General features: G+C 31.5%; 1 protein-coding gene across 4 annotated transcripts in view; it reads left to right on the top strand.

Moving 5' to 3' along the window:
• The window catches only part of ASPP (Ankyrin-repeat, SH3-domain, and Proline-rich-region containing Protein), a 278253-nt gene that overhangs the window by 131803 nt on the left and 120004 nt on the right, over positions 1-26446 (top strand). The window contains exon 1 of one of the 4 annotated variants that reach the window (XM_068772342.1): positions 14121-14591. The exons of the other annotated variants lie outside the window; for them this stretch is intronic. Coding sequence (XP_068628443.1) covers positions 14121-14591 — 471 coding nt within the window. Of the gene's footprint in view, positions 1-14120; positions 14592-26446 lie in introns of those variants that run through there. 4 annotated transcript variants of the gene reach the window in all.

Genomic DNA, 26446 nt, shown 5'->3' with positions numbered 1-26446 from the left:
CACCAGACCCCTCTGTTGGTACACACGTAATTAAGATTGATGATACGCGAAATATTGTAGCTCGTTTCAAGCAGTCGAGTGTAATCGATTAGGTTTATTTAGTTGCGTTGATTAACAAAACAAAAGAATATTTACATTTTTTGCCGGGTTGGCTTTAGGATCATACAATTTTTTAAAAGGTTGGTATCATAAAGAAGTTATTTCCCAAAAATGGGTACATGTAAAACTTCTGCTACATTTTTTATATTGATTATAAACTCATGACCTTATCCGCCCGGAATGTTAACAATCTCAACTTCCAAGTGTTTTATTATTTCTGAGACTTTTTCAAACATATTTACTAAACAGTAAAACACATATTTTAGTTTAATAAGTCTTTTTTAAGTTTTAAATATCAAAAAGAGATACGAACTTTATTTTCGTGACGGAAACGTCCTTTCACCATCAGGCTATTAACACCAAAACGAAAATATATAATTGAGAAAACATTCTAAAAGAAAACATTCTCTTGCTTGGAAATCTTGTAATTGCTTGGTGCATTGGGACAATTTTGTTCCAATTTGCTTATGGCGAAATTTTGTTTCATTTAAGGTTATTCAAAAAACGACCTTCATGTTTGAAATCAAACATCTTTCTCAAACAAATTTTGTTAGCTGTACAGTTGTGAATGGTCAAATACATTTATACGTATACAAGCTGTCCCGCGCCTGTTTTGTTGTTTGGCCTATGCGTATATATTTTACCCATTATTTTTATACTGACTTTGTATTATTTTTTAACATTATCGATAATATAAATATATAATATCGATGATATATTAAATAAAAACATATACGTATTGCTATAAATGTATACTTTGAAAATATGTATTTTTTAATAAACGCTCTTAGTACTGCTAGTACTCGAATCTATCCTGCCTATGGAGGCTTCATTACAGGGAACTTTATAATATTATGTAATTTGTGTTCGAAAAATTCTACACACTGAGATATGTTTTACATGTGGTATTAAACAAAAAACGCTGCATTTGTTACATTTAAGTAAGTAATTAAATCATATTTACTGTTCATACCTTATCTTATGGATATCTAGGACGTACACGTTTATTGAATTAATAATTCACAAATATTAGAATACTTAATACTACATATTAAATACTTAATGACTTAAATATCATGTAATCAAATATTGATAATTATTTAAAAAGTATTTATGACAATTTTAGACATGATGCGAATAGATACATGTTTAATACATGTTTCTATTTGCATGATGTCTAAATGGAAGTTAAAAAATATGGAGTATTGAGACAAAGGAGCGAATAACTAGCGAACGATTTAGTATTTGACTAAAATATATTATTCGTTCTGGAAAGCAAATCAATGTCTTGTAGTGAATTGTGCCGTATAAGAAAAAAAGGAATCTAAAGTACAAACCTTTTCACTTTTCTACTACATTATGTCCAAAAGTACCGTGGATTGCCATGGAAATTTGTTTGTTTCGTAAGTTCCATATAGAACTTCACGAAAGTCCGTCTTAATTTATAGCACGTTAGTTATCGAATATACTTTATTTACGACTTTACAGCCAGCGTAATGTTTTAATAGTAGTTTTACAGCAACAATTTTTAAAAAAATTGTATAGTCGTATGAATATTTGATTCAAGTTTGAATGTATTACAGAAATAAAATAGCACTCATTAAAATTAGATGCACAATAAATACGTTATGTGAAAGTAATAGGTTACTGATATAACTCAGACGTATAAGAAGATCATCTATGTTGCGATGGCTATGTTTAGCGAAAAGAAGACGGTCATATATTATATATAGCGAAGAAGGCTCTAGAAATAGTCGAGTAAAAGCATTTTTCCTGTAGCGCTCGTTAATGAACTGCATTAGAACTTTTAGATATATATATGGGGTGGTAGGAATTAACTTTGTAATATAGTAACTTCGTTCAGAGTGGAGTTAAATAATCAGCAGAGCTGATTACATGAGAAATGGATGGTAACGACACGAGAAAGAAAGAAGTAGAAACTTCTTCGATTATGATTCTTAAAATAATTACTACGTAAAATCTTTTTGATCTACTGATTTTTATTAATTTTAAAGATTATCAAGTGTTTGCGAGCATATAGCACTTTTATGAACAAAAAGTTTCCAGAAAAGAATCAAATATTATATAGAATAAAAGACAACAGGTAAGTTCCTGACATGAAATAATAAAACACGGGGCATTAAGCATAGAAGCATAACATAAGCAGAATGATTACATTAAAGTTAGAAGAATTACTTAACCTGAGTTTCTAGTTTAGTTTGCATTTAATTCATTAACGCGGACTATACTACTCACGGAAATTACTTCATTTTTATTTCACTTTGATACTTAGACTGTATCTAAATATTTCAACTCGGCTGTCAGATTATAAAAACGCATTAAAACTAAAATAAACACAGAAGTTATATAATATTGCTTAGGCATGGTAATATTTCACCACATTCACTGCGGTAAAAATCATGTCTAAATATTACGTACAACAATTGATGAAATAATATAAATAAATCATAAGTTATGTAACTTTTTAATATAAAAAATTATAAGTTATGTAACTTTGTTTTAATAAGCCAAAGAATAAAGTTTTCTTGGAGATAATTCAAACATTATCTTTTTCATTTATTCGCAATTGCGAAACGAAGGTTCTTATGACATATATTGTTAAGTAATTGATGATATTTTATGAAAACTCGTTGACACTGGTATAGATTAGATTCAATAACTTTTTTATGTCTTTGGTATTAATTATCTAGGTCATTGGTTCGCATAAGCGCGGTACAGGAAACAGGGGGCGTAGTAAAATACACATAATAAGTTAAATTGTATTTTACGAAGTAAAAATCAGTACAGCCTCTGTTACTACTTCGCTTTTAGAGCTTTTTTTCCAAACTAGTCCAATACTACTACTGCTGCTTCGAGGAAAGCACTCTATGCTAGAACGGCATAGAAAGACCTTGTCATTGATTCCGTTGAGTGTTTTAAGTTGGACACGATTTTCAGAAATAGAGAAAGGATTAATAACTTGCCAAGATCATAATCTTTGAGGAACGTCTGATTTATATGGATGATTGTAAATGATTATAGCATGCCCAAGGCTTTAGTTGATGTAACTGGTCAGACGTAATGTTTTTTTTATATAGAATAGTTGCGTTAACTCTTGAAGTGGCAGTAATGATTCAGGCGCACTTGAGTTCTTGCAGCGGTTCTTCCTTCTGGCGCCCCTGCGAGTCAAGTCCTCGTCCAAGTCTCCCTCTTGAATCTGTTGAAACTACAAATGCTATTTAGTCTGCAGTGATAGCGTTTAAGAAATTAAAAATAAAAACTATAATGGTAATCATAAAATAATTGCATTTTACTTTACGAAAATAATCATTTTGCACTTTACTCTTATGAAATTAGAAATTCTACTTTATGAAAATTAATTAATTTACAATTTTCATATAAAATTCTAAAGCACGCTCGCGTGACTCTAGGCGACATCATGTATCAAATTCCAGGACAGAATTTATCCTAGCTATAACATACATGAATATAACTTTAGCACATGTTACGCGACTCTTAAATTATTTTTGGATGCCATTTCTGGAATTTATTAGGCAATATCCTAAAGACGCAGAGGACGAAAGCAGTCTCTTTATGTTTGTATAAATATTGTCATGACTTACGTATAATCTTTGTTAACTGAATAATGTTACTCGCACGATGTTTTTACTTTGTTACGAATGTTATGCCCTTAATATTAGTTTATATTATTACAAAACAAAAAGTAATTTATCTACATGTATTATGTTTAGTAGTTACAAAATTATTAGTAGTTTTGATAAAAATATTTTTAATTATAGCAGTTCCAATCAATGCAGAGGATGCTTGCGGATTGCTGTAATCACAAATCCTGACGTATGAGGTTTGATATAAAAATCTTTCACTGTTTAGGCACTTCTAAAATAGCATATAATTGCTACTAGTCTTTATAAATAATCGGAAAATATTTGTATTGTAATATAGTACCTAATTTTAAAGAGACAACAATCAGTAGAACTGCGATAAAAACATTTAATTTACATGTTTAAGCTTGTATGAGACCAAAAATAAGTGGCATCTGAAAATAACATTAAAATATTTTTTAACTAAAACTAAATTGAAAAACGAATAAAAAGAAGTGATTTCAAATCACGTTCGTGCATTAGATAGCGTGATGTCAAGTTGACCTATTTACAGTATGCGGGTGTGTTTGGACGAAACGGCCTGGGTTACTCAAAGCGACATGTCAATGTAGACCGCCATGATAGTGGCGTTGGTGTATGCGGCAATATTGATGAACTTTGAACTTATTGTGTTCGAGGTATGAGAACGTGACTAGGCCGGGCTATCAGAATGGAATCGACGAACTTATTCTTATTGGGGCGTATTAAATAATTTCTCACATTCCAAAGAGTATGCGCTTGAATATTCATTAAATAATTTGAAGACGGCAATTTTATTAATAATTTGCTTCAGTAATGTTCTATTTTCGGACGCGAGTACGAAGTCGTTAGGTAATAATTATGAATAATAATTTTATTTGTTGATAGTTTACCGTCATTGTAAAAAGAATTTTAATATTTTCAATGAATATTTACATTTGACAAAGCTTTTTTAATAATCGGATTTAGAAAAGACTGCAAGGACGCTTTTGCCCGAACTTTTAAATTAATTTTCGGCACAATTTGCGAAATGAACCGAAAACTAGATGCGAAACAAATTTAAGTAGCTTGCTTTATCTTTAGTCTAGTAATGTTTGATGTTATTTGCTTGATGATATATATTTTAGTAGTAATCAATAAAATATTTCAAAGGGTTTTACATAATTTATGTAAAATATAAAGCAAAATTTTCTTGTTAAAGAGTGTAGTTTTGTTTAATAGTGCTAGATTGCTTGTAGTCTCTATTTACGACATTTAGAGTACGTATATTCAACGCGGAATCCTGTTCCATTTGAGTGGAAAAAAAGTTCGATAAAAGCGAGCGCAGAACTCGCTCGGCTTTTTGAAATTCTACACACGTTATTTACATTAAATGGTTGCTGTATATTACTTGGAAACCTATTGCGAGGGAACTAAACACATTATTGTATAAAGCAACTGTAATAGAACGTTGGCTAAAGATTATTCCCACCAGTGGCATGCGACGGACTGCCGAGTAGGATCCAACTCCTCGTGGGTTCTTGTTTCGCTGAATTTTTCTTCAAATATCCGTTATTCGGGATATGTACGGCTGTCATTTTACATGCAAATAATTAATTTTAATAATGAATTATGCCCTTATATATATAATGTTTTTAAAATAATATTAATGATGTAACATTTTTATCTAATTTTAGATAATTATTTTTCGAAAAATGTCTTAATAAATTCAAGATAAGAGAAATATACTCTGAGTTAATGTTAATCAAACATTTAAGGTACATTAATTAATTAATAAAAGTAATACTTAATTTACTCTTCGTATTTTATAAATACATAAAAAAAATTTTTTTTAATCCACCGTTTCTTCTCGTTACTAACAATTTAACACTGATCGATAGGATGTGTTATGTATTTTTCGTGATTGTTTATGTTGATAAAGTATAAAAGATAAATGATCAGTTTTCTTTTAGTTTGCAGTCTTGTTTAAAGAACTGAGTGCTTTAGACCCTCTAATTATTTTTGATATTGATAATTATTTGTAATAATGAAATTAATTTGTATCTTACTAAGAACTTAAGCGTTATGTGTAAATGGTAAAATATGTAAACAGCTAGAGAACTTATTGAAATTGAAAACATGACATTAGTTGATACTGAAATAAAAAGATTATTAGTTATTTTTTTTGTAATTTTATAAATTCCTCTCAATCTGTTTTACATCAATGTAGTGATATTTTTAATAAATTATGAATTAGTCTTACAACTTTTATTCACAAATTCGTGTTATTATGAAACATTGTTAATACCAATTACATACTCGTAAACGTAATTAAAACTTTTAAACAGAACTACAGGATTCTTCCAGTAAGGTCACATACTGAGATATAAGAAAGGAATTCTTTTTATTACTTTTATTAATCTTTTGTTTTTAATTTCCAAGAAAAATTACTTCGAAGACTACAAAACAAAATAAATAATGTTACACTAGAGATAATAACAGCACAGACTCAGTCAGGTGTGTACGAAAAACTAAAGATTGCTGAAGTATTCAAAGTTCGGTATTAAAAAACAAATTGACTGTTGAACAAATGGAAGAAGAACATGTCCTACAATGTGTGGGAAATAATTCTGGGGTAACAACAAATGCGAAGTCATCAACGTGCTACATTTACTGCGTTCCACTCTTACTACTGGAGGTTTTTCCGTTATCTTGTTTCGCTTTTCTCTACCAAAGTAATGTTTATTTAAATCTGAAACAATTATACTGATTGGGTGTTCTACGTAGGCGCTTAAAAGTAATGCCCACGCAAGCTTTTACGCTCGCAATTAATAGTATTGCCAGCATCGTTTATTATTAATGAAATGGTGAAAGATTTATAAATAGACTGGGCCATTGCGGTCCTCACTACGAGCGTAGTGTTTGTCTTTTTTTATCTCATATTCTTTATTAATATTTTAAGTAAATTGTCTAAGGTGTCTTGGATATTCTAAACATTAAATAATTTTTGGTGTCAAATGTTTTACAATTATCTTTCTCTCAAAAATGGACGCTTGGAATTTTATTGCTCGTTTACCAACACGATTGTAGCTTTAGTCAAATATTAAAAAAAATTACACATAAAAATGTTATGGTTATTGTAGCATTGAAATAGAAATCGTAATGACCCGAATGAAACCCAATCCATTATCCACTTTTAGCGATGTCACTGACGACTTCGACGTGAAGACAGTTATTTTTGTCTGATGAATGGCCCTCCCATCAAGTGCAGATCGCTTGGCCACTTCATAAATATGTACACGACACTGTGGCATCACTTTTTATGAGCCTAAAAGGATCCGCTTGCGTATGATTGATGACTGGGAATCGTGAAGAGCGGTCTTATTGATTGACTTGATTCAAGTCGCATCTACGCACTGCTTTATAGCCACTTGGCATATGTTTATGTAATACCAACATTATTGTTATTTTAAACGTAATAATATTTTCATGTTAATATATTTTTGTAACGATCTAAGTATATTGATTTAATTAATTAAGGTAGTTTCTAACTATAGTTTAGCTGTATTATAAGTAGGTCTCTCCTTTATTATTATGAACTAAGAAAAAATGTGAAGAACGAAAAGTTAATAAACTGCTGTAAGTACGACTATATATACATTAACTCGTAAACGCGCTATCTGCGTAGCGTTCAAAATTTTATTTTTAAGTTTAAAATTGCGTGCGTAAGTGAAGCCATGCGTGCGGTATCGGTTCGCGTGTCCAGACAATTTACTTAAGTGTTCGCCAAGACAACCTAATTTCTAGGCGCTACTGTCTGGGAGCCGATGAGATGGAATTCAAATTGGGCAGTTTATGTGAATGCGCACGCAATATAAGAATTCGTAAGGAAAATTCTCGTGACTCGCTCAAAGGCGTGTTGAATTCCATCTTCTTTATAAATATTAGGCTTTCTGCTTTTTACATCGTGACTTTTTCTAAATTAGTATGATCATTTTCGGTCGCTATATTACAATTTATTTAGGAAACGCAGAAAAGAGGTTTAATTATGGCAACCGTATTATATACTTTATATGATGATTTGTTATAGGTATAAATGCTTTAAAGGGGAGTATGTATAACCAATTTAGCTGTCAATTAGTGTATGATACACCCTATCCAAAAATCAATAATTTCAGAGGCAATAACTAACGTTTTGACAAAATAGTGAGAAAACCCGTTATCAAAATTCAGATTTTTACATATTGAAATTAGTTATCGTTTACTTTCTTTCCTTGAAGACTGCACCGCCAGAAGTTACCTGTCGCCTGTCGAATTCCAAAAGAGTTTCAGAGTGATTTTTTATACTAGTTGTTTTTATAGACAAATGAGCCTTAGATTCAACCCTTTGTAGCTTTTACGCTTATAATAAAACATCCCAAACATATTAGCTATCCAATGAGAATTTTTATTATTGTTATTTGCTAGAAAGCAATCGTAAAATCTTTCAAATTGGTATCAGTAGCAGGCAATCTGCTCCAAACCTTCAAAATTTCTTTTACGCACCTGTGTTCATTTTTATTCCTATAAAAATTTCGTTTTATATTGTCACCTACTAATTTTATCTCGTCAATACGAAATAATTTTATTAATAACCAACTCTTTCTTTATGAAATATAAATATTTGAATTATGAAATTTTTAGTCTTGGAAAATGCGAATCACAAAAAATGAGCTCGCGTGTCAGCACAGACACGCGTATCATTAGCTTTGCCATCACTAATCTAGACGGTTTATTTTAGAATTTAGGCTAGCTTAATTAATTTTTCTATTCAATTACGACAGGCCAATACTTTATAGCTGAACAAATTAGGCAGGAACAGTAATAATTTTTCAATATTCATTTTTCAGAATTTTGTAAAGTTTTTTCTTTACTATATCATTCATTCCTTACACTAATTTTACGAAGTATTTTTTAAAAAACAAAACTAAGAGTTGTTTATAAAATAGCATTGACGTTTATTTCGTCCGGTTTTTAAATGAATGAATAGATTTAAACCCAACATCGGCTTACTCTCGTGACATATGTGGACGCCTCGGCTTGGATATTGTTAGCGCCAACGCAAACATTTATACAAGTGTACTGTTGCAAGATAAAATGCTGTGTATTTGTTTTCTATTTCATGTTACTGAACAAATATACAGTGGTTTGATAATATAATCGATATAGTAGGGAAATACTGGTTGACCCAAGGCAGAAAAAGAGAGGCGTGGATGGAGTCGGAAGAGGTCTTCAACCAAAGAGACCCATAACCTCTTTAACGAATAAACTACTTATTGTGTTAGATGTAGGTATAACTTTATTCGTATAAAGTTCTACTTACATATAACATTGCTATAATGTTTGATACTAATCCTGAAAACTGATTTAATATGATGCTGTTTAAACATCGTATTTTTAAATTGGTGAATGGGATCGAATAATGACTTTTGGAGTACAGTAAGTGTTAAAAATTGTATAAAAATGTAACGATGCCAATAAATTACATTTATCAAAGGTCTATAAGGAACGCGTTAAAGTAGTAGGTTAATTATTATTGTAATGACATATTTATTAATTTTGTTTTTTTTTTTTATTTAACGGCCTTTGCGACATATTTGATCTAATGTTCAACGCAACAGCTACAACTTGTATTTTTTATAATAGAAAAAAAATATAAAGCCATACTTTCAAATACATTTCGTTTGAATAACTAAAATTACGATTTTTGTACATTTATATAATTGATGATATTTTTAAACCCTTTATGGGTTTTTTATTATTAATTCTAGTTTGTATGTATCGCTAGTGTATTTTTTACGCTATTACTATACACATCCAGTTGGGGGTTGCCGCTATTTGATACGGATCTTTCTTCACCCAGCTGCGAGGCACGACAGCGTTTTATAATTATTTACAATTTTTCTTACACAATTTTCTCTTATGTGTAAATACAGCTAAAATTTATACATATTAACAATGCAATTAGGAAGTTGTACTCAATTATATATTAGTTGGTACTTTATTTTATTTCAATTCGCTGCCCAAGCGCTACAGACCGTTAAAAGCCTTGAGGTTTAGGACAAATAGAATAGAAAATGTGTGGTATTATTACTGTAGTATTTGTAACGCGACAGATTAAGATACAGATCGAAAAGTCAATCAGGATTTAAACAAAAGATCTGTTTTTCACACTCTGCTGAACGTAATCAAGAAGTTGAATGTACCTAAAACCAAATGAAAATATATTGGTTTTTGGGTATAACAATAAGAGTAACGCTGAAAACAATTATGGATTTAATAATAATTGAAATTCTGATTACGATAATTCAACAGTCGGCATTAAGGTAAGCAAATAATCCTGTTATTTACATGTCGATAATTTCAACTTGCGGTCCGTCGATTCGGAGCGAAATTAAATTAGATTAAATTTAATTATTCCATCACCAGCATACGATTGCTAAATTGTTTATTAATCCACTTCGCCGTTATATATTAAGCTTAAAAAAAGTAATGTATGTATTCATAGTAGATATACAGATAGAAGTTTTTAAAAAATATCACTTTTATTTTCATTTTATCAGTTGTGCTGGGTCGAATGAATAAAATAGAGATCTTAATTGAATGTATATAACATTTCATCATCGTATCATCCGATGGATGTCCACTGCAGGAATAGGCCCCGCATTCAACGACTTCCCGGTAGCGTGACGATGTCGTCCGTCTACGTAGTAAAGGGTCTACATGGACCTACCCCATATTTTTCCTACAGAACCGGTTGGAAGCGGCTTGCATCCAGAATCTTCCGACAATTATACCAACTTTATCTGCCTACGTTTACGGACGTTACATGCTTCGTTTATCTTTCTGTGGTTTCGACTCCAGAGCCTCAAGGACTTAACAGCCGTCTATTCTGAGGGTTTTGTGTAGGAGGTGTCTACGGATCTCTTAGTTACTAATTCTATCTTGTAAACAAATCTTGAGCATGGCCCTCTCCATGGCTCTTTGAGTGATTGTAAGTTTTCCAATGAGACGCATATTGTGAGTTAAGTTCATCTTTTATTTCTATATCTCTTTCAAAAATAAAACAAAACCAAATTGGATGTAGATTGTAATGTAATGATCAACGACAATGTTTTAATAACCACACAGTGTCTGTTGCAGCGAGGGAGGTAAAACCAACGGCTGGCACAGTTTTACATTTTATACTAGTAATCTATTACTGTCCGCAATAAAGAAAAGACATTCATTTTGTTTTTTCCGACAGGAAATGACGTTTTCATTGCAAACGAAAGGAATCTTTTTAAACTGTCTTTTAGCTAACAACTGTTTAAGATATGTTAGTGAATAATATTTTACTCCACTATTTTATTCGTATCTTGCTTATCATCATCATAATTTAAATCATAGGACGTCCACTGCTGGACATAGACCACTTCCTTGGATTTCCAATAGGATCGGTTGGTAGCGGCTTGTATCCGTGTTGTAGCAACCTTAATAAAGTTTTTATCGACCTTGTGATGATGATGGTGACGATGATGATGCTGATGTCTGTATGCATTAAATAAAACTGAGAATTGAGATGATGCTTATAATAAGCGAATTTTTTGATAAATCTTTATCTTTACTTTGAAGAATATTTGGTGCAAGAAGTATGACGTATTATCTTTCGGTGCAGATGTATTGGCAACGAGTCAAAGTACAGCACAACGAAAACCGAGGCAAGGTCGCTACTTCTCCGGCCAGTAATATTTATGGTCGCTATAAAAATGCTATCGTTGTGCCTTTTTCAATCTGTACACAGCATAAAAATTGCATGTGTTGCTTTTTTCATGGAAATCTTATTCACTTCGTAAATTTTTTCTTGTATTTTTATATTTGAGAACTTGCTTACATAGTGATATATTAGTTTGTGGTAAATATAGTTTACGTTATTATTTATATTTGATGGAGATTATATTCCGGTAAAATATTAAATAAATTCAATAGGCCTGTCCGAGAGATTTATATTACAAAAATGTAGAGGCGTAAAAATGATTTTAAAAAATGGAATAATGAACGAATGAATCAGTGTCATTAATATAAAAAATAAATAAAATGGAAATACGCAATGTTATTAAACCCACTTCATTTCAAATTTAGAACGCTTCAGTCTCGATTCATCTCGCGCGGCGCGTACGTCGTCTGTATCGCCGATGTTCGCAAACGATCAAAGAATCACATTGATTGTTTGTTAACAGTTTGTTATGTGATTGCATATGTAACGTATACAAAAATAGTTAAAGATAAATTGTGTACAATCATTACTCTCTATTGTCATCTAAATAACGGGTAATAAAAATTTGTAATATTTTAATTTTCATCATATAAATTATGTTTGAAAACAAACGATAGTGTTATACACGAATCCAGGAATATAAATGTGTTCAGATGCTCAAACTATTAATAATGAGCAAAGTTATTGGTTAAAGTTATTGCGTTACGACGTTCAATGTTTATAAAGCGGTTTCGCTGAGACCGACTATTGTGCATATCGTAAATATGATTTCACGGCAGTTAACTGCCAGCGGCCAGAAGCAGTCGAATGTTTTAATCTTTTTTTCCTTATTACTTCTGCATAATATCTCCGTGTTGTATCTCTGTTCTCGGCTAATACTAAAATAATATTTACCAATTGGTCCATTATTACCCTAATACCTAACGGTTGGGTATATTGGGGACTGTATAATTGACAAATTACGAATAGGTTACAGAGGGTATATTATGTTCATGTTTATATATTAAATTTTGTACTTCGTTTAAGGCATTGAATTATTGATTAAATATTTAATATATGTTTAGAATTAGCTTTTATTATTCACTAGAGTTCTACTCAATTGCAAATTGAATCCACAAGCTATATTAGAGTTGCGTCGGCTGTGACAGATGGTACCACCCGTTATAGCAGAAACTGTTCCTTGGTAGACATCGTAAGGCGGTGAGTGCAACGACTTCGTCTCGTGGTTTTGTTACATTCGTGACATTAACGTTTTAGCTTGTTGCGTCTGCCGACCGATTTATTTTGAAACGGTACGTAAATGGTCATAAGTCATGCGAACTAATGTCGCGTACGACGTATTGCTACTTAATATACTAGAAATATTTTGAAATATTCATTTCTCATATAATAGAAGGATTTTTAATTAAAGTTGCTAACCTATAATAACCACGATTGAAAAGTAACCTTAAATAACCATTGCACTGATAAAATGCATATCAAATAATTTTTAGTAATATTACTGCGAAGCCGGTTTCAATCATTATACATAGTAAACTTTGAGTACGTAAGTAATTTTTAAATAAAGATTGTGGCTAATGAAAAATTTACTTAAAATTAAAATCTAACTTTAAATATTTATGTACATAAAGAACTGAATTCGTAAAAGAATATCTTGGCATCAATATTTATATCATCTAAAAATTAGTGTGATTCGTACCGATTGCAATACCGTCGACATAAAAAGTTATACTCGATTCATATTGCAATCCGGTGGAACTGTTGCTGTTGCGGTCCAAGCCGAGGCTTCCTAAGAAGCTCTCGTGAGCTTTAGTACTCTGACAGAGGTTCAGGCTAAGCGCCCTCTGCGCCTAGTCTGAACACGTGGAGTCTGCAAATGCCACTTGAGGGTAGCAGTAGGCCAAGTCGAAAAAATCTCCGATTATTACGCAGAATGTACTGTCTACATGTATTACACTAGCTTCCCTCTGTCCTTTTCGCATAGCCTGCAAAAGGTCTAATTTCATAAAATCCTTTTTTTATTAATTTTTTATATGTGAAATAAAGTATCGTGGCCAAGTTTTATACATACAAGAGTTATAGTTTGAAAATAGGCTTTGTTTAATGAACGCTTAACAATCTTTTGTGGGTCAAATATCTTTAAATCCTTTCTTAGCTGACTTTTACTTTGTAAAATAAATATTCTCATCAAATTTCAAATCTCCAAGCCTTTAAGTGCCTGAGATATCGTGATGAGTTAGTACACAGGTGAAATCTCATATAAATATGTTTAAATTATGTTGATACAATATCTTTAAATTATAGAGGTTGATTTATAATATATCGAGCATTTAGTTTTTACTTGCAATTTTAATGGATGTGTTAAATAAATAAGATAAATGACAAAATTGTAAAAAACGAGAGTATAAGCAGTTTAAATTAAATTTATAAGTAATCAACAAAATTTATACGTGCAATGCTTTATCATGATCGTGAAATTCGATCACAGCGAAGGGGGCGTTGCTGTGTCATAAACAATGATTATAGAACCATAGTTTCCCCGACATTATTCTTAATGAATGCGTTATAAAACAAAAGTTATTTATTAATTATTTAAACTAGTAACAATGGAGTACGGACGCCTTAACAGTGGACTCAGATGGAGTGCTCACTCCCTCGAGCTATCAAACCCAAGCTTGCCATCCGTGGTGATAGAAGACTGTGACAGTGTACAAAGCAATGAACAAAGTGGAGTGAACGACAACTATTACATAAGCTTTCCAGATGACGATGAACCAAGAGATTTTAAAAGTAATCTAAAAAACATAGAAGGTTTAACCGGAGCTAATCTCGGTCTTTATGAGAGCCCTCTATTCATCTCGGCGGCGAAAGTTTTAAATGACGAGATAAAAGAAGACACGGACTCTGAAGAACTAATGAAGAGAGAAGCAAAAAAGTTTCAGGATTATAAGTTTTGCGAGGCAGTTAACGACTTCGACATTGAGTTGGAAAGCGGGGAGGCGGTGCCTATAGTTTACCTTTCAACGACGCGGGCTGCGAAGCTGCAGAGAGCGCTCCGACTCGCCGGTCTAAAAAAGGTTTGCTTGCTTTTATTATGTTCGAAGTATTAATTTTGTATTCGTTTCTTTTATTTTGGTAACTTTGAAACGTTTTGTTGCGCATTTATCCACACTGGCCAAGTTTTTGACAGTTAATTAAGAAAAAATGAAGAAAAACTGATTCCCCTTATTTCCCTGATTATGCTTGAACAGTGTAATGAAGTTTGTGTTTTTTATCATCGTCAGCATCATGCCGATAGACGCCGACGATTTTCTGTTTTTATTATTTATAAATTCATTCTTTTTCCCGTATTTCTAAAAAAAAATCCATTATATTTACGGAAATTATTCAGTATTTCTATCATGTTTTAATATTGTTATTATGTAATATGATGTTGTCTTGTTGATAGATTCAATAAATTTTAATTTTCAAAAGAATTGTGAGTTTAACGCATAGAATGAGTATCGCGTTTGGTTTATTTTAACCGCTTTTGCTTTTATTACTTCGAACTAAAATATAATAAGTTATGTTAGTACATCAATAACATTCATACTCTACTACCAACACGGCCTATCTAAAACTATAAGGAATTTTATGCTTTCAATTATTAAAAAACACTCGATCTTCAAAAATTTTAACATTTTGCACGGACGTGTTTATTTTGGACTTATATTTAAGGACACGTTGTTGATGCGTAAGGTCAGAGTACAAACGGGTATAAAAATATTAAACTCGATTGAAATGTATGTAAGTATAGTATACAAATTTTTGCCTGTGGTGTGGTTCTAATAAAAAATGAGGCAATGTTAAACAAAAGAAACTGCGGAAATTACAGTTTTGAAGGTCTTGAAAACAGTTATGACGCCCCGAAATTACAATAATGTTTTGCGTAATTTCGTGTGCGAAGCAGTGGATACTATACATATTCTGGCAGTGGACACCTATGCACGGACCATTAGCCATTCGACTCTCCAATTAGGCGGTGATGCACACGACTAGTTCTTTTGTTCCTTTAACCCGTGTAGCATTGTTTTCTTTTCAAAAATGTTACGCGCGTATGCAGCTTGTTAGCTGTGTTAACATTGTTTTTTTAGCTTTATTTTCTGCCCTTACACAATCATGAAGGATTGCCATAGAAATTAGTCCGATCGTTGCGTGAAAATTTTTTTTAACTATACACGGTTATTGACTATATGAGTGAAAGTTTTAAAGGGATAAATGTGTCACACAGTAATTCACAGCAAATGAGCTAGCTGTGAATAACTATGTTATACACCCTATGCAAAAATTAATGGTTTCAATAATAGTTAACGTTATAATAATACAGTAACAAAAAACTTTTTTTTCAAAATTCGGATTACTACGTAAAAAATTAATTATTGTTGACTGTCTGTTCCTGCAGACTTATTGTCAGAAACCAGAAGATACTAGCCGGTCGCAACAAAATAAAAAAAATAATGTGACATATTTCTTAGTGATCTCTTTGTACCGGGTGACTGGAAATTTTAAGTCACATTCTAGTATATAAGCTTCATAATACATCAGTATAACTATTTTTGTTTTTATTAAGTTTTTGATTTAAAATATTACTAGTTACAGTGATTATTATTATTTTCATATGGTGTGTTGGTTTGATAATATTACAAGTGATTAAAAAGCGCACCGTAAACAGTTATTATGTAATTATTTATGGAAGCAAGTCGAGCGTAATGCGAACAATAAACATAATCGATATTGCACTAAGTTACTAGCTCAAGAAATGATTAGACTTTTACACGCGATGTTCTCATGATGCCTGTTCTTATTCAGTAAAATAAAACTCTCAAAGTTTATTACACCTGGGAATAACTGAAAACCATTTCATGTAAACATTTGCAAATTTATAAGTCGAGATAGATTATATTTTTTGTACAAAAATAAAATTTGTAATACGATTGAGTATCAGAAAATAGGTTATCGTGAAGTAAGTAATTATATTTATACGCATGTTATCGCTGTTGTTTTATCGAATGGGTAAATAAGTGGCTAAGAGCAATGTTATTTGCTTCTGTTACTTAGTGAATTTCGTATTTTTAATTCAGTAATAACAAATGCTTGTGTATAAATGTGAATGTAAATACAGAAATGATGGATTGCGACTACAGCTACATCAAGGTAAAAGTAATATTTTCTCTAAATAAATATATTCCTGGCGTTATAACAAATTTATGATAAGTTAACTCAAAATGTTTTGAGATCGAATAAAAAATGAGGAGATCCACAGTTGACACAAGATCATCGACATAGCTCGAAGGATTGCTCGTCTGAAGTGGCCACGAGGGGTAGAACCTGCTTGATTGAGTAGGTCCCTCACTAGAATTTACGTCAAGGTCGCTAGAAATCGTTGGATGCGGGCAGCACAAGACTGGTCATTTCGGCGATCTTTGGGGAATTTCTAGGATCTAGAAGTGGGCGTGTATCTGCTGACACAGTGAAGAACTAATTGTTTTTTTCAAAAAAATCTGTTTTTTAAAAATGGAACAGAGAAATGAAGCTTTAATTTAATTATAGCCACGAACACGGATTCCGAAAATTTCGTCGGTTCTCAGCAACTATTTAAAGCATTGCACACAGTTCCCGTATAAAGCTTTGGAATTGGGGCACAATCAATTTTTAAATAATTCCGTTGAACGGCACTAATTTGTTGTGGAAAGTATTGAAATTACTTAATTTCTTTTTTTTTTACTTTTAATAATCTGAAACGTAATTTGGAATATATTACACTTATAAATAATTACTGTAAATATTCTATAAAAAATACCTACGAAATCTACTATAGTTTGGATATATATTTATATAATATACATAAGTATATACAAGTCAATATAAATATATATAAGTTAGAAATTTTGCAGACAAACTGAACTGAACATTTATCTTTACGGTTTATCTTGATGTAGTTCATTGCAAAATTTAATTAAAATAAACGTGTTACCTTGTTTTTTCCAAATTTAATTTCGATTAATAATATCTTGTGAATTTTTTTTTATTCAATACATGGAAAGCGTTTGACCTTTGTCTCGCCCGATATGAAGTGATGACGAGGTCTACGATGCCACACGCTTGCCCAGAAGAAACATTTATTCTTGATTTAAAGATTACCAAGTTATAGTTAGCTGGAAATAAAAACGCCAGTAGATTGTTCCCTACCATGGATTTAACCGTGGATGTCGTGGATCCCTGCGTCTTTTTGTCTGATAGAAAGAAAGAAGTTAAGGGTATTTTGAAGTAACCCCGACGCATATTCTACATTTTACAAATCTCTGAAGCTTAGCGTTCGTCAAAGCATAATAAAACGAATCACTTGGCTTGTCTTGTCACATGTTCTTTAAGTATTACTAATAGCTTAATAAAAGATACATAAGAAAGGCACTCAAAGATGAATGTACTTTCATAGTAAAATAAATAAATAAATATTAAGTAATGGGATACCACGTTTTCTTTTTATGCATACAATTGTTAAAACCATTTTTTATCCGTAACTGTATCTTTTTAGAAAATAATTATATATTAAACAAATAATTAGAAATATTAACGTTTGAAACAATATAAACTTTTGATTGCTATGAACTTGCGTTGTTTATAAACTAACAGAAGAGAGCGAGGAGCGTTTCGCAAACAGGTTAAATAACTTTTAGGTAAAGATTGCTCCGGTTTAGTTACCATGGTAACCAGCTTTTATAAAATGATAGTACAATACCGAGCAAGTTTACACAAAGCATGTTTACTTAAATTTCTTTACCATTGCCTAAAATATAAATACATTATTAAGTGCGAATTTGTGATTTTATGTTACAAGTATTTATTCCATTAAAAACTTTTATGTGTACTCGTATATTATTGCGCCAGCCAGCCCAGTTAGCGGCTAAACGTTATAATGCTTTTTGTTTGTTATTTCCGAGTACCCTGTATAAAGTGATGACTAAAAAATATGTTACATAATTTTTATTTTTCCACTTCAATGCAACAATAATTTCTGGTGGTAATAAGTTTGCAAGAACAAATGGTAAACAATAATTAATTTAAATAATTATATATGTAGTAATCGGAGTTTGAAAAACGCTTTTTATTATTATGTTATTATTACCATTATTTATTATATCGTATAGTAAAATGTACACCTTTGTGTATATATATATACCTTCATTGTTGTGGCTTATTATATGATTATTAATTGTAGTTATTATAAAAATATTTCATCGATTTCTATGAAAAAAAAAAAAATTATTGACTATCGAATAATCAAAAATACTTTTCAAACTGTTAAAATCGCTACATATTACAACTATTTTATGTAACTAAGTAACCTAAAACTGCAGCGATTGACCAGATCATTAACGTGGTAAACCAGAAAGTGATTCTTGACCTATTTTCGTGTTCGTCATAAATGCGATTATAAGTTCGCTTCGTAATGATTGAATCAAATAAATACGTTTTATATTTAGCAAATCATAATTTTGTTGCTAAAGGTTAATTGATGTATTTTATCTTTATCTTAACATATTCAGATAAAAATCTGTAATTTAGCTTTTAGTCAGCCATGCGAGGATGCTGGGGAAATGACACCGACTTCCTGTTACGCAGACGGATCCGCAGTGGTGCCCATATTCTAGCAGTTACACTGACACCTGTTGCATGGCAATAAGGTCCAGTCTCGTTTGTTTACATAACCGCGTCGACGGAAACTCGCTCTTGGCACCGATGTGACATTACTCGTATTAGAATTCACATCGCTAGAGTCTAGAGCAGACAACCATTGTGTCTGAATAACGTTAAAGCGTTGAACAGTCGATACAGTTTAGACAGTAACATGTTACATCAATACGTCAAATCGAATAATTTCAATCGTGACTATGAGACTGCATTAGAGGTAATAAAATTATAATTTTATTCACATCAGTTTGGTTATATTTGTTAATTTTCATTTATGACTGCTGTTATGGTTGTATAAAATGTTTATGCATATTTACGTACATAAAAAAACCAAAGCAACTTCTTTAAAGTATGTCGTTAACATGAATTACTACTCGGAAAAATGAGGTCGATTCCAAGACCCTTAAATCATAATGCTATATTTTTACTTTTTCTCGGGCATCGGCCTTTCTGTTGATTTATTTTATTCAAATTTGTGCCAATTTTACCGAAAATATAATTTCGTATATTTAAGCCGAGACACTTTGATTTTTATGAAATACAAACTTGTGAAAACAATCTTTTCAATTTTATATTAACAAACTAACCATAGTGTAAATGGCGCATGATTTAAACCATTTATTTATAGTTCAAATTAATTGTCAATGTTACTTTATATTTTTAAAAACTTGCTACACAGGCTTATCAGGATTCATATGCTTTTGTATAATCGGATCACTAAAAATAATGTTCTACATGGTTTTTTATTTTTATATTTGATTTTTGATTATCAATAATATAACATTAACACAAAAAACGTTAACGTGAACGGTTTTGAAAGAGGAGAAAAATTTGGCTTTTCGGAACGATGTAGCAACCTTGACACTTTTAATGTACAATGTAGTAGCCTGTTGTTAGTTAACAATGTTGTCCAAAGAATTAGCATTTTTTTTCAATGTCCTCTTTTATAGTATTTTTATAAAATTAAGGTCCTAATTTCTCGTTTTTCATATGTTACCCAGAACTCAGATGCAATGTAAAATATTGTATTACGGTAGGTACCAAACGTTTTGCTCTTGTCTGTATGATAACAGGTGGAGAACATCAGTTATACCATAAGATTCTGTGGCACTTGGCCAACGCCGTTAAAACTACGGCTGTATGCGAAAGTTTTCCCATAGTTTTGACAATAGCAATTGCAAACGTCAAAGAAGACTGTTGAGTTTTACAGACTGGATTCCATCATAACCATTTCTTAGTTTCCGCTACAGAAGGGCTTCTAAAATGAAATCCAACTATCAAAACAATTTATGTGTTTTCATATTTGTTTTAGTGAGCATAGTGAGCATCTGTTACTATTTTACCGTGTACTATTGAGGAGAGAGAGTAACTGTAAGTATTTTACGCATATGACAATGGCGTAAAATAACTTATCTTTATTTGAAACGACACTTAATCATCATCATATCAGCCAATAGATTCCCACTGCAAGATATAGGCTTCTTCTAAGATCTTCGTCTTTTAGCTCGTAGTCGCCACTTGAGAACCCTTCTTTCTCAACGGTTGCACAAACGATGAGCCCCGCCTATTATCACTTCAGAGGAACAATTCAAAAAGTAACAAAGTCCTTGGTTCTTCTGCGGGCCTCTTCATTTCTGAATCCATCTTATAGCGAAACTCCGCATTATCATCTCCTTTGCTCTCTGGGTGACACAGAACCATTTTAAGAAACCCATCACAAGCGACCACGTCTCGAATCCGAAATGCATCACTAAACGACACTTATGTAACGAACAATATAAATATGGACTTGGAATCATTAAAGGAATAATATTTGGGATTTTTTTTAATTAGATGACATATTGCACAAAGCTTGCTAAATGTGCACTACTACGTTGCCCATTTCTGTCGTTCAAAATATGTTTTAGAACCAGTAACACAATACCTTAATATCTGTATGTGTTATAGGTTCTTTTTAGAATGGCAAATGTTATACATTGCCGGAAGACCACCATCACGGCATTGTTACATGCTATAGGTAGGGCGCATATAAACGTCCTGTTCGACTTTTTACATTTTTTAAAAAGATATATTGTTTGACACATTTGTTACATTCAGCTTACTAACGTTTTTGTGTAAAAAACAACATATTTCAAAGAGTTAAAAATGAAAGAAAAGTTAAAAATGCAGAGAATACGTAATCAAACCTGCTAAATATTAAGTCATTGTCTGTTGCCGTAAAATGATTTATTAACACACATTTATTTTATTATTACATAGAGTTTGTGAGTTAAAAGAAGTCAAGGGCTGTCACATTTCACGAACGCTTTTATCGCCTTTTGTCACAAACGGAACACACGCCTCACCCGTCGCTTTATTTTCTTTTGACAAAACAAAATATGGAAATGTCGGTTGCAAATGAAATTTGCCACGATATAAAATGAAACACGAGTTTAAATTTGACTATTTCATAAGCCGCAGTTTCGATGGTACATTTTGTAATTATAATTTGTCGAATATAAATAATTTTCATTTTGTAATTATTTTACTTTGCAACTTTCTTTTTAATAACAGTCTGTAATATTCTTTTCGGATATATTTGTCATCATTTAGCTTTATAATATATATATTACCTATCCCTTCGCAGACAATTTTCCGAATGTCCCTTGATGGAAACCAATTGTTTATAATAGCCGCTTAGCATATAAATATATTACAGGTAAAAATTCTAAAGATTCTGATTTTTCAAAATCATTCTTGATATCTGTGACCAATTTATGTTAATAAGGTCAAAATCATCTAACTAATCTTAGACGAGATAACGTATTCTTATTATTGGGTATGTTATTTCATTATTAGCACACGAAATAAAAACATTCCTTTCTAAACCAATTAACGCTTGTCCTTTTTAACCTCTACTTTGTACCTTTTGTTTCATTTTACAAATTCATCCGCTGCCTGTTTTCAGTATAATAAAGTTTATTTTTAATTCGGTACGAAACGAGCCAAGCATTTCCCGAAATCTCAATTGGGTTCCTGGCAAATTTTCAAATAAAATTGAATATTACTTGCCGTCTTCTGTCTCGATAATTTTTTTAGACCATTTTTAAGAAACAACATTCCAATTTAATTCATTATTCGTTTATTTGGTCTCTTTTAAGACACCATTTGTAATAACTATCCTATTACTTTTTTATTATAAACTTCCTTTTATTGCTCAGACTTTTAACTATTAGAATTTTTTTAATGCTTCACATAGAATATCTATTTATCATCAATAATTCAACGGTAAAAATAGTATCATCGACTAATTACAAATCGTTTCTTTATATTTTATTGTCATTTTAATTTTGACTCACTATTAAGTTTTAATTTATTAAATAGCGTTTTATGTAAGTTATGATTCAAGTCTATTTCATACTGTTGTGCTGAATGCTGCGTCGCTAAAGTGTATCTAATACTTTTTACGTCGTATTTTTACTAAAAGACAAACGATCGGAAAATTCCTCTACAATTGTAATCAGTTGAGTTTGTGAGCTGTTAATTACATTTGTAATCCTAATTACCAAGTTATTAGGATACTGATTAAAACGTAACAACCAGAACCGTAAGACCGATTTTAAGCGGGATCTATACATAACATTTTTATCACATTTTTTTATATAAATCACATGATTGATTCTATTACATTGACGAAAATACGCAATAATGGATTGTTATCGCTTTTGTCGAACCTAACAATGTTATCCGAAAAGAACACAAAGTTACTGAACAAAGATTAGTTATTAATCTTTAAAACCTTTTAAATAATGTATTATGAATTAAATAAAGTTAAAGGGCATTAGGAAAACGTGGCAACACCTCATCAATATAATTCTCTGCTCTAACTGTAACACAATTATCTTTTTTTCTACAGACATCAGGGGTAAAACGTGCTTTCGGTAACAAACTAATTAATTTTTACTCATTTATAAGACGTCGTGAGCCGTCTTCGAATAGCATGACTAAAGATTATGAGGGTCATTTTTCTTTCTTTCTTAATGGAATTTTCTTAATATAATGTCGGATCGTATGTCTGAAGATGGATATTCATAATGCAAATATTTTAAACATGTAACAGATTGATTAATTTAAGGAGTTTTAATATATTTTTTTACGTGTCATATATGATTAATGTGTAGGTTATTTTACATGGTTGCGGGACCTGTACTTGAATACAGTTAGACATATGCCTTGAGCCACTAACGTACGTTGACGCTTAGTAACTGCGGTCAGCTCAGCTACAATTAAATCCAGTAAAACCCATGTGCGAAGGGTTGATGAGCTTGTCGCTTGGGCGGAATTCCATGAAAGTCCATGAAGTGTCTAGGAGCATGGAAGATGAGAGGAGACCTCAGATTTTGATGACGCCTAATATGCATTAGCATTTCAATTCAAAAGTGCCTTTGAGGATTGAACTTCCGGGAGTAACTGAGTTTTCAAGTTACCGTTACTACGGCTTACAATAGAAGTGGCAGCGGAAAATCTAGTATTTAAATAAAACGATAATTGAATATTTGCATCTTGCATTCAACGCGCTGAGTTTATTTTTACCGTCTAAGACTGCGTTGATTTTTCATAGTTAACATGGTTTCTTCTGCCCAATCCTTGTCTTTTCACATCCGGAATTCGACATCGAGATCGGCACCGGGGGAGATAAGTTGATATACTGCTAAGTCGTATAAAATATGACGTCAGAGAATACATTCGTATACGAATAATTATTTATACGTTAATCGTGTTTGTTGGGACAAAAGATGTAGACCGAAATCAGGCTAGAAATATTTAAATATAATTTAATAATTTGTGTGCTTTTTGTTTAACATTAGAAGTATCCCGAATTTGAAACAAAAGCGTTAAAACTAATAGAACACACAAACAACGATTGCAAAGATGTGTGATAAATTAATTCTGTAGAGACAAAACTAGGCCAAGATTGCCTGCAAGTTTAAAGCACTTTCAGTAAGTTTTGTACTTTGAATTGATTACTTTAAATTACAGTCTACCTATTATAAAGGGATCAAACTTTGTTCACGTAACTTGTGATTCATGTATGATCATCTACGGTAAATTGACCACATAAATTTCAAAAGGGCTTTATTAATTTAGTTACATCGTGTACTATATTTGAAACATTGTGATAGTTGCCTTTCTTGGCAATTTTAAATACAAAAATCGGGCGTCCTGTTTCTACAACATTAAGCAATTTATTAACAACATTAGCATTCAACATTCAACATTAGCATTTTCATAACAGTAATGGATTATTATTGTTCTAACAAAAAGAATCAAAAACTAAATAATGCAAATACTATACAAAAGCTATAACCCTGTCGTAGTCGTCATCGCCGTTTCAGTCTATAGACGCCCTCTGTAAGGCATGGCCTCCCCCAAAGATAGGTAAGAGGCGATATACCATTACCGCCGTACCGTATCCGCAGAGGGCGATTGCAGTGTGTTATTATAGTATACTATACTACTGAAGACGTTGCTACCCTTTCACTGGCAACTTGTTTGTGATCAGTGGCAATTATATATAATAAATGCACAAAGTACAAATTAATTAAGATTATATCCTGGGAATCGAACCCGTGACTTACGATCGAAAATCTAAATCTGCTACCGCTAGGCTACAGGCTTAAAAACTGCTACATCGTAGGAATTAACTTCTTGATTTGAACGCAATACAGTCCAAAAGCGTGGCGCTCCTTTTCTTAATGTAATTTTCAAGTTATGTCTTTAATATATCACGCAATAAATTTAAGAAGTCCATGAAGGTTTTTAATTAATAATAAAATATGGTAATGAATTGATCTACTACCTGGTAAAGAATATCATAAGATTGATTACATAAAAAATCTTTCTGATTTGTTTGAAGTGTTGCCACATTTGGAACCCTTCAAGTTAAAGGATCTCTTTATGGCGGAGCTCAATTTGATTCTAGTTTTCTTAAATTGGGCTATTCTGGACTTCTCGTCGTATACACAAGTGGTCATTGTAAATAATCTTTGAATACGTTAATTGCTTTGTAACAATTTTCACAAATTAACTCATTTAACATTAAGACGTATGTAGATATGTCCATAACGGTTACAAACTCGCTTTTTTCTTTTTCTTAATAAATTCTATCAAGACATATATTACAACTTTTGATAACATAATGATGTTATCTGAACGTGTAATTTAATACAAGAATATTATGAATAAAAATTAAGAAACAGAGCTTCCGCCACGTACATCAGATCCAAAACTTAAAATATTTGTAAATTTGATTTTAATTTTTTGATCCTTCACAAATATCTTTGATGCAGTTTTTATAGTAATTCATAACAAAGTTTTATTATTAGTAATATGACTTATATACAAGTTATTATGCTTTTATTATTATTGTTCTGGTCCATCCATAACATTTTAAATATTTATCTGTTAATATTCACGAAAAAATTATTAAGAATTTTGATAAAGTTTTAGATAGTTTGTTTTTTTGCATACTTATGGTATTTTCTGTGATCCAAGAATGACGTGTCGATCGTCGCATGTTTGGTGTCAGAATAGTAAAGAAAAAAAATATATAGATTTTCTCTAAAAATTCTATGCTACCTTTACTGATTATGCTACGGGGAATTTTTATACCTTCCGACAACAGTTAACAGTACATCGACTCTAATAAATTGATGCTGCGTATCTATCTCTGTCGCTTCACTGAGGCTTTCCACGAAGATGCTATCTACAGACTTCACTATTCATGTCGTCTTTATGTAAATTAAACCCGCGATATACAAGATTACGCTGTCAACCTCCTCCCGGATAACACGCGGTTAATATTGGTCTTTTAACGAATGATACGACAGTTAGTGTCCATCAGTATCATCGCTGTTCCAATGATCGGTTATTTTTTTTTAAATGAAACCGAACGCGTCATTATGTTATGGTAATTTACCTGCATATTTTAAGACAATTTTTACTGTATTACAGAAAACGTTATACAGGATGATCGATTATAGGTGTACAACCTTAGTAGGAGTGAATATATAGTTTGTTTTCTATCAATTAATGTATTGAAATAATAAATAACGACATAGTAATATAGTAAAGAAAAGATTTAAAACTTGAATTACTGCATACTTATATTATCTTTCGTTTACTACCTGTCTGTGTAGATTGTACCTGTCAAAAGTAATTA

Source organism: Battus philenor, unplaced genomic scaffold (assembly GCF_028537555.1).
Source record: "Battus philenor isolate CCGP_79_NKW_IND1 unplaced genomic scaffold, ilBatPhil1.0.hap1 SCAF_11, whole genome shotgun sequence".
NCBI lineage: Eukaryota > Metazoa > Arthropoda > Insecta > Lepidoptera > Papilionidae > Battus > Battus philenor.
This window is presented reverse-complemented; position numbering and strand designations above follow the sequence as displayed.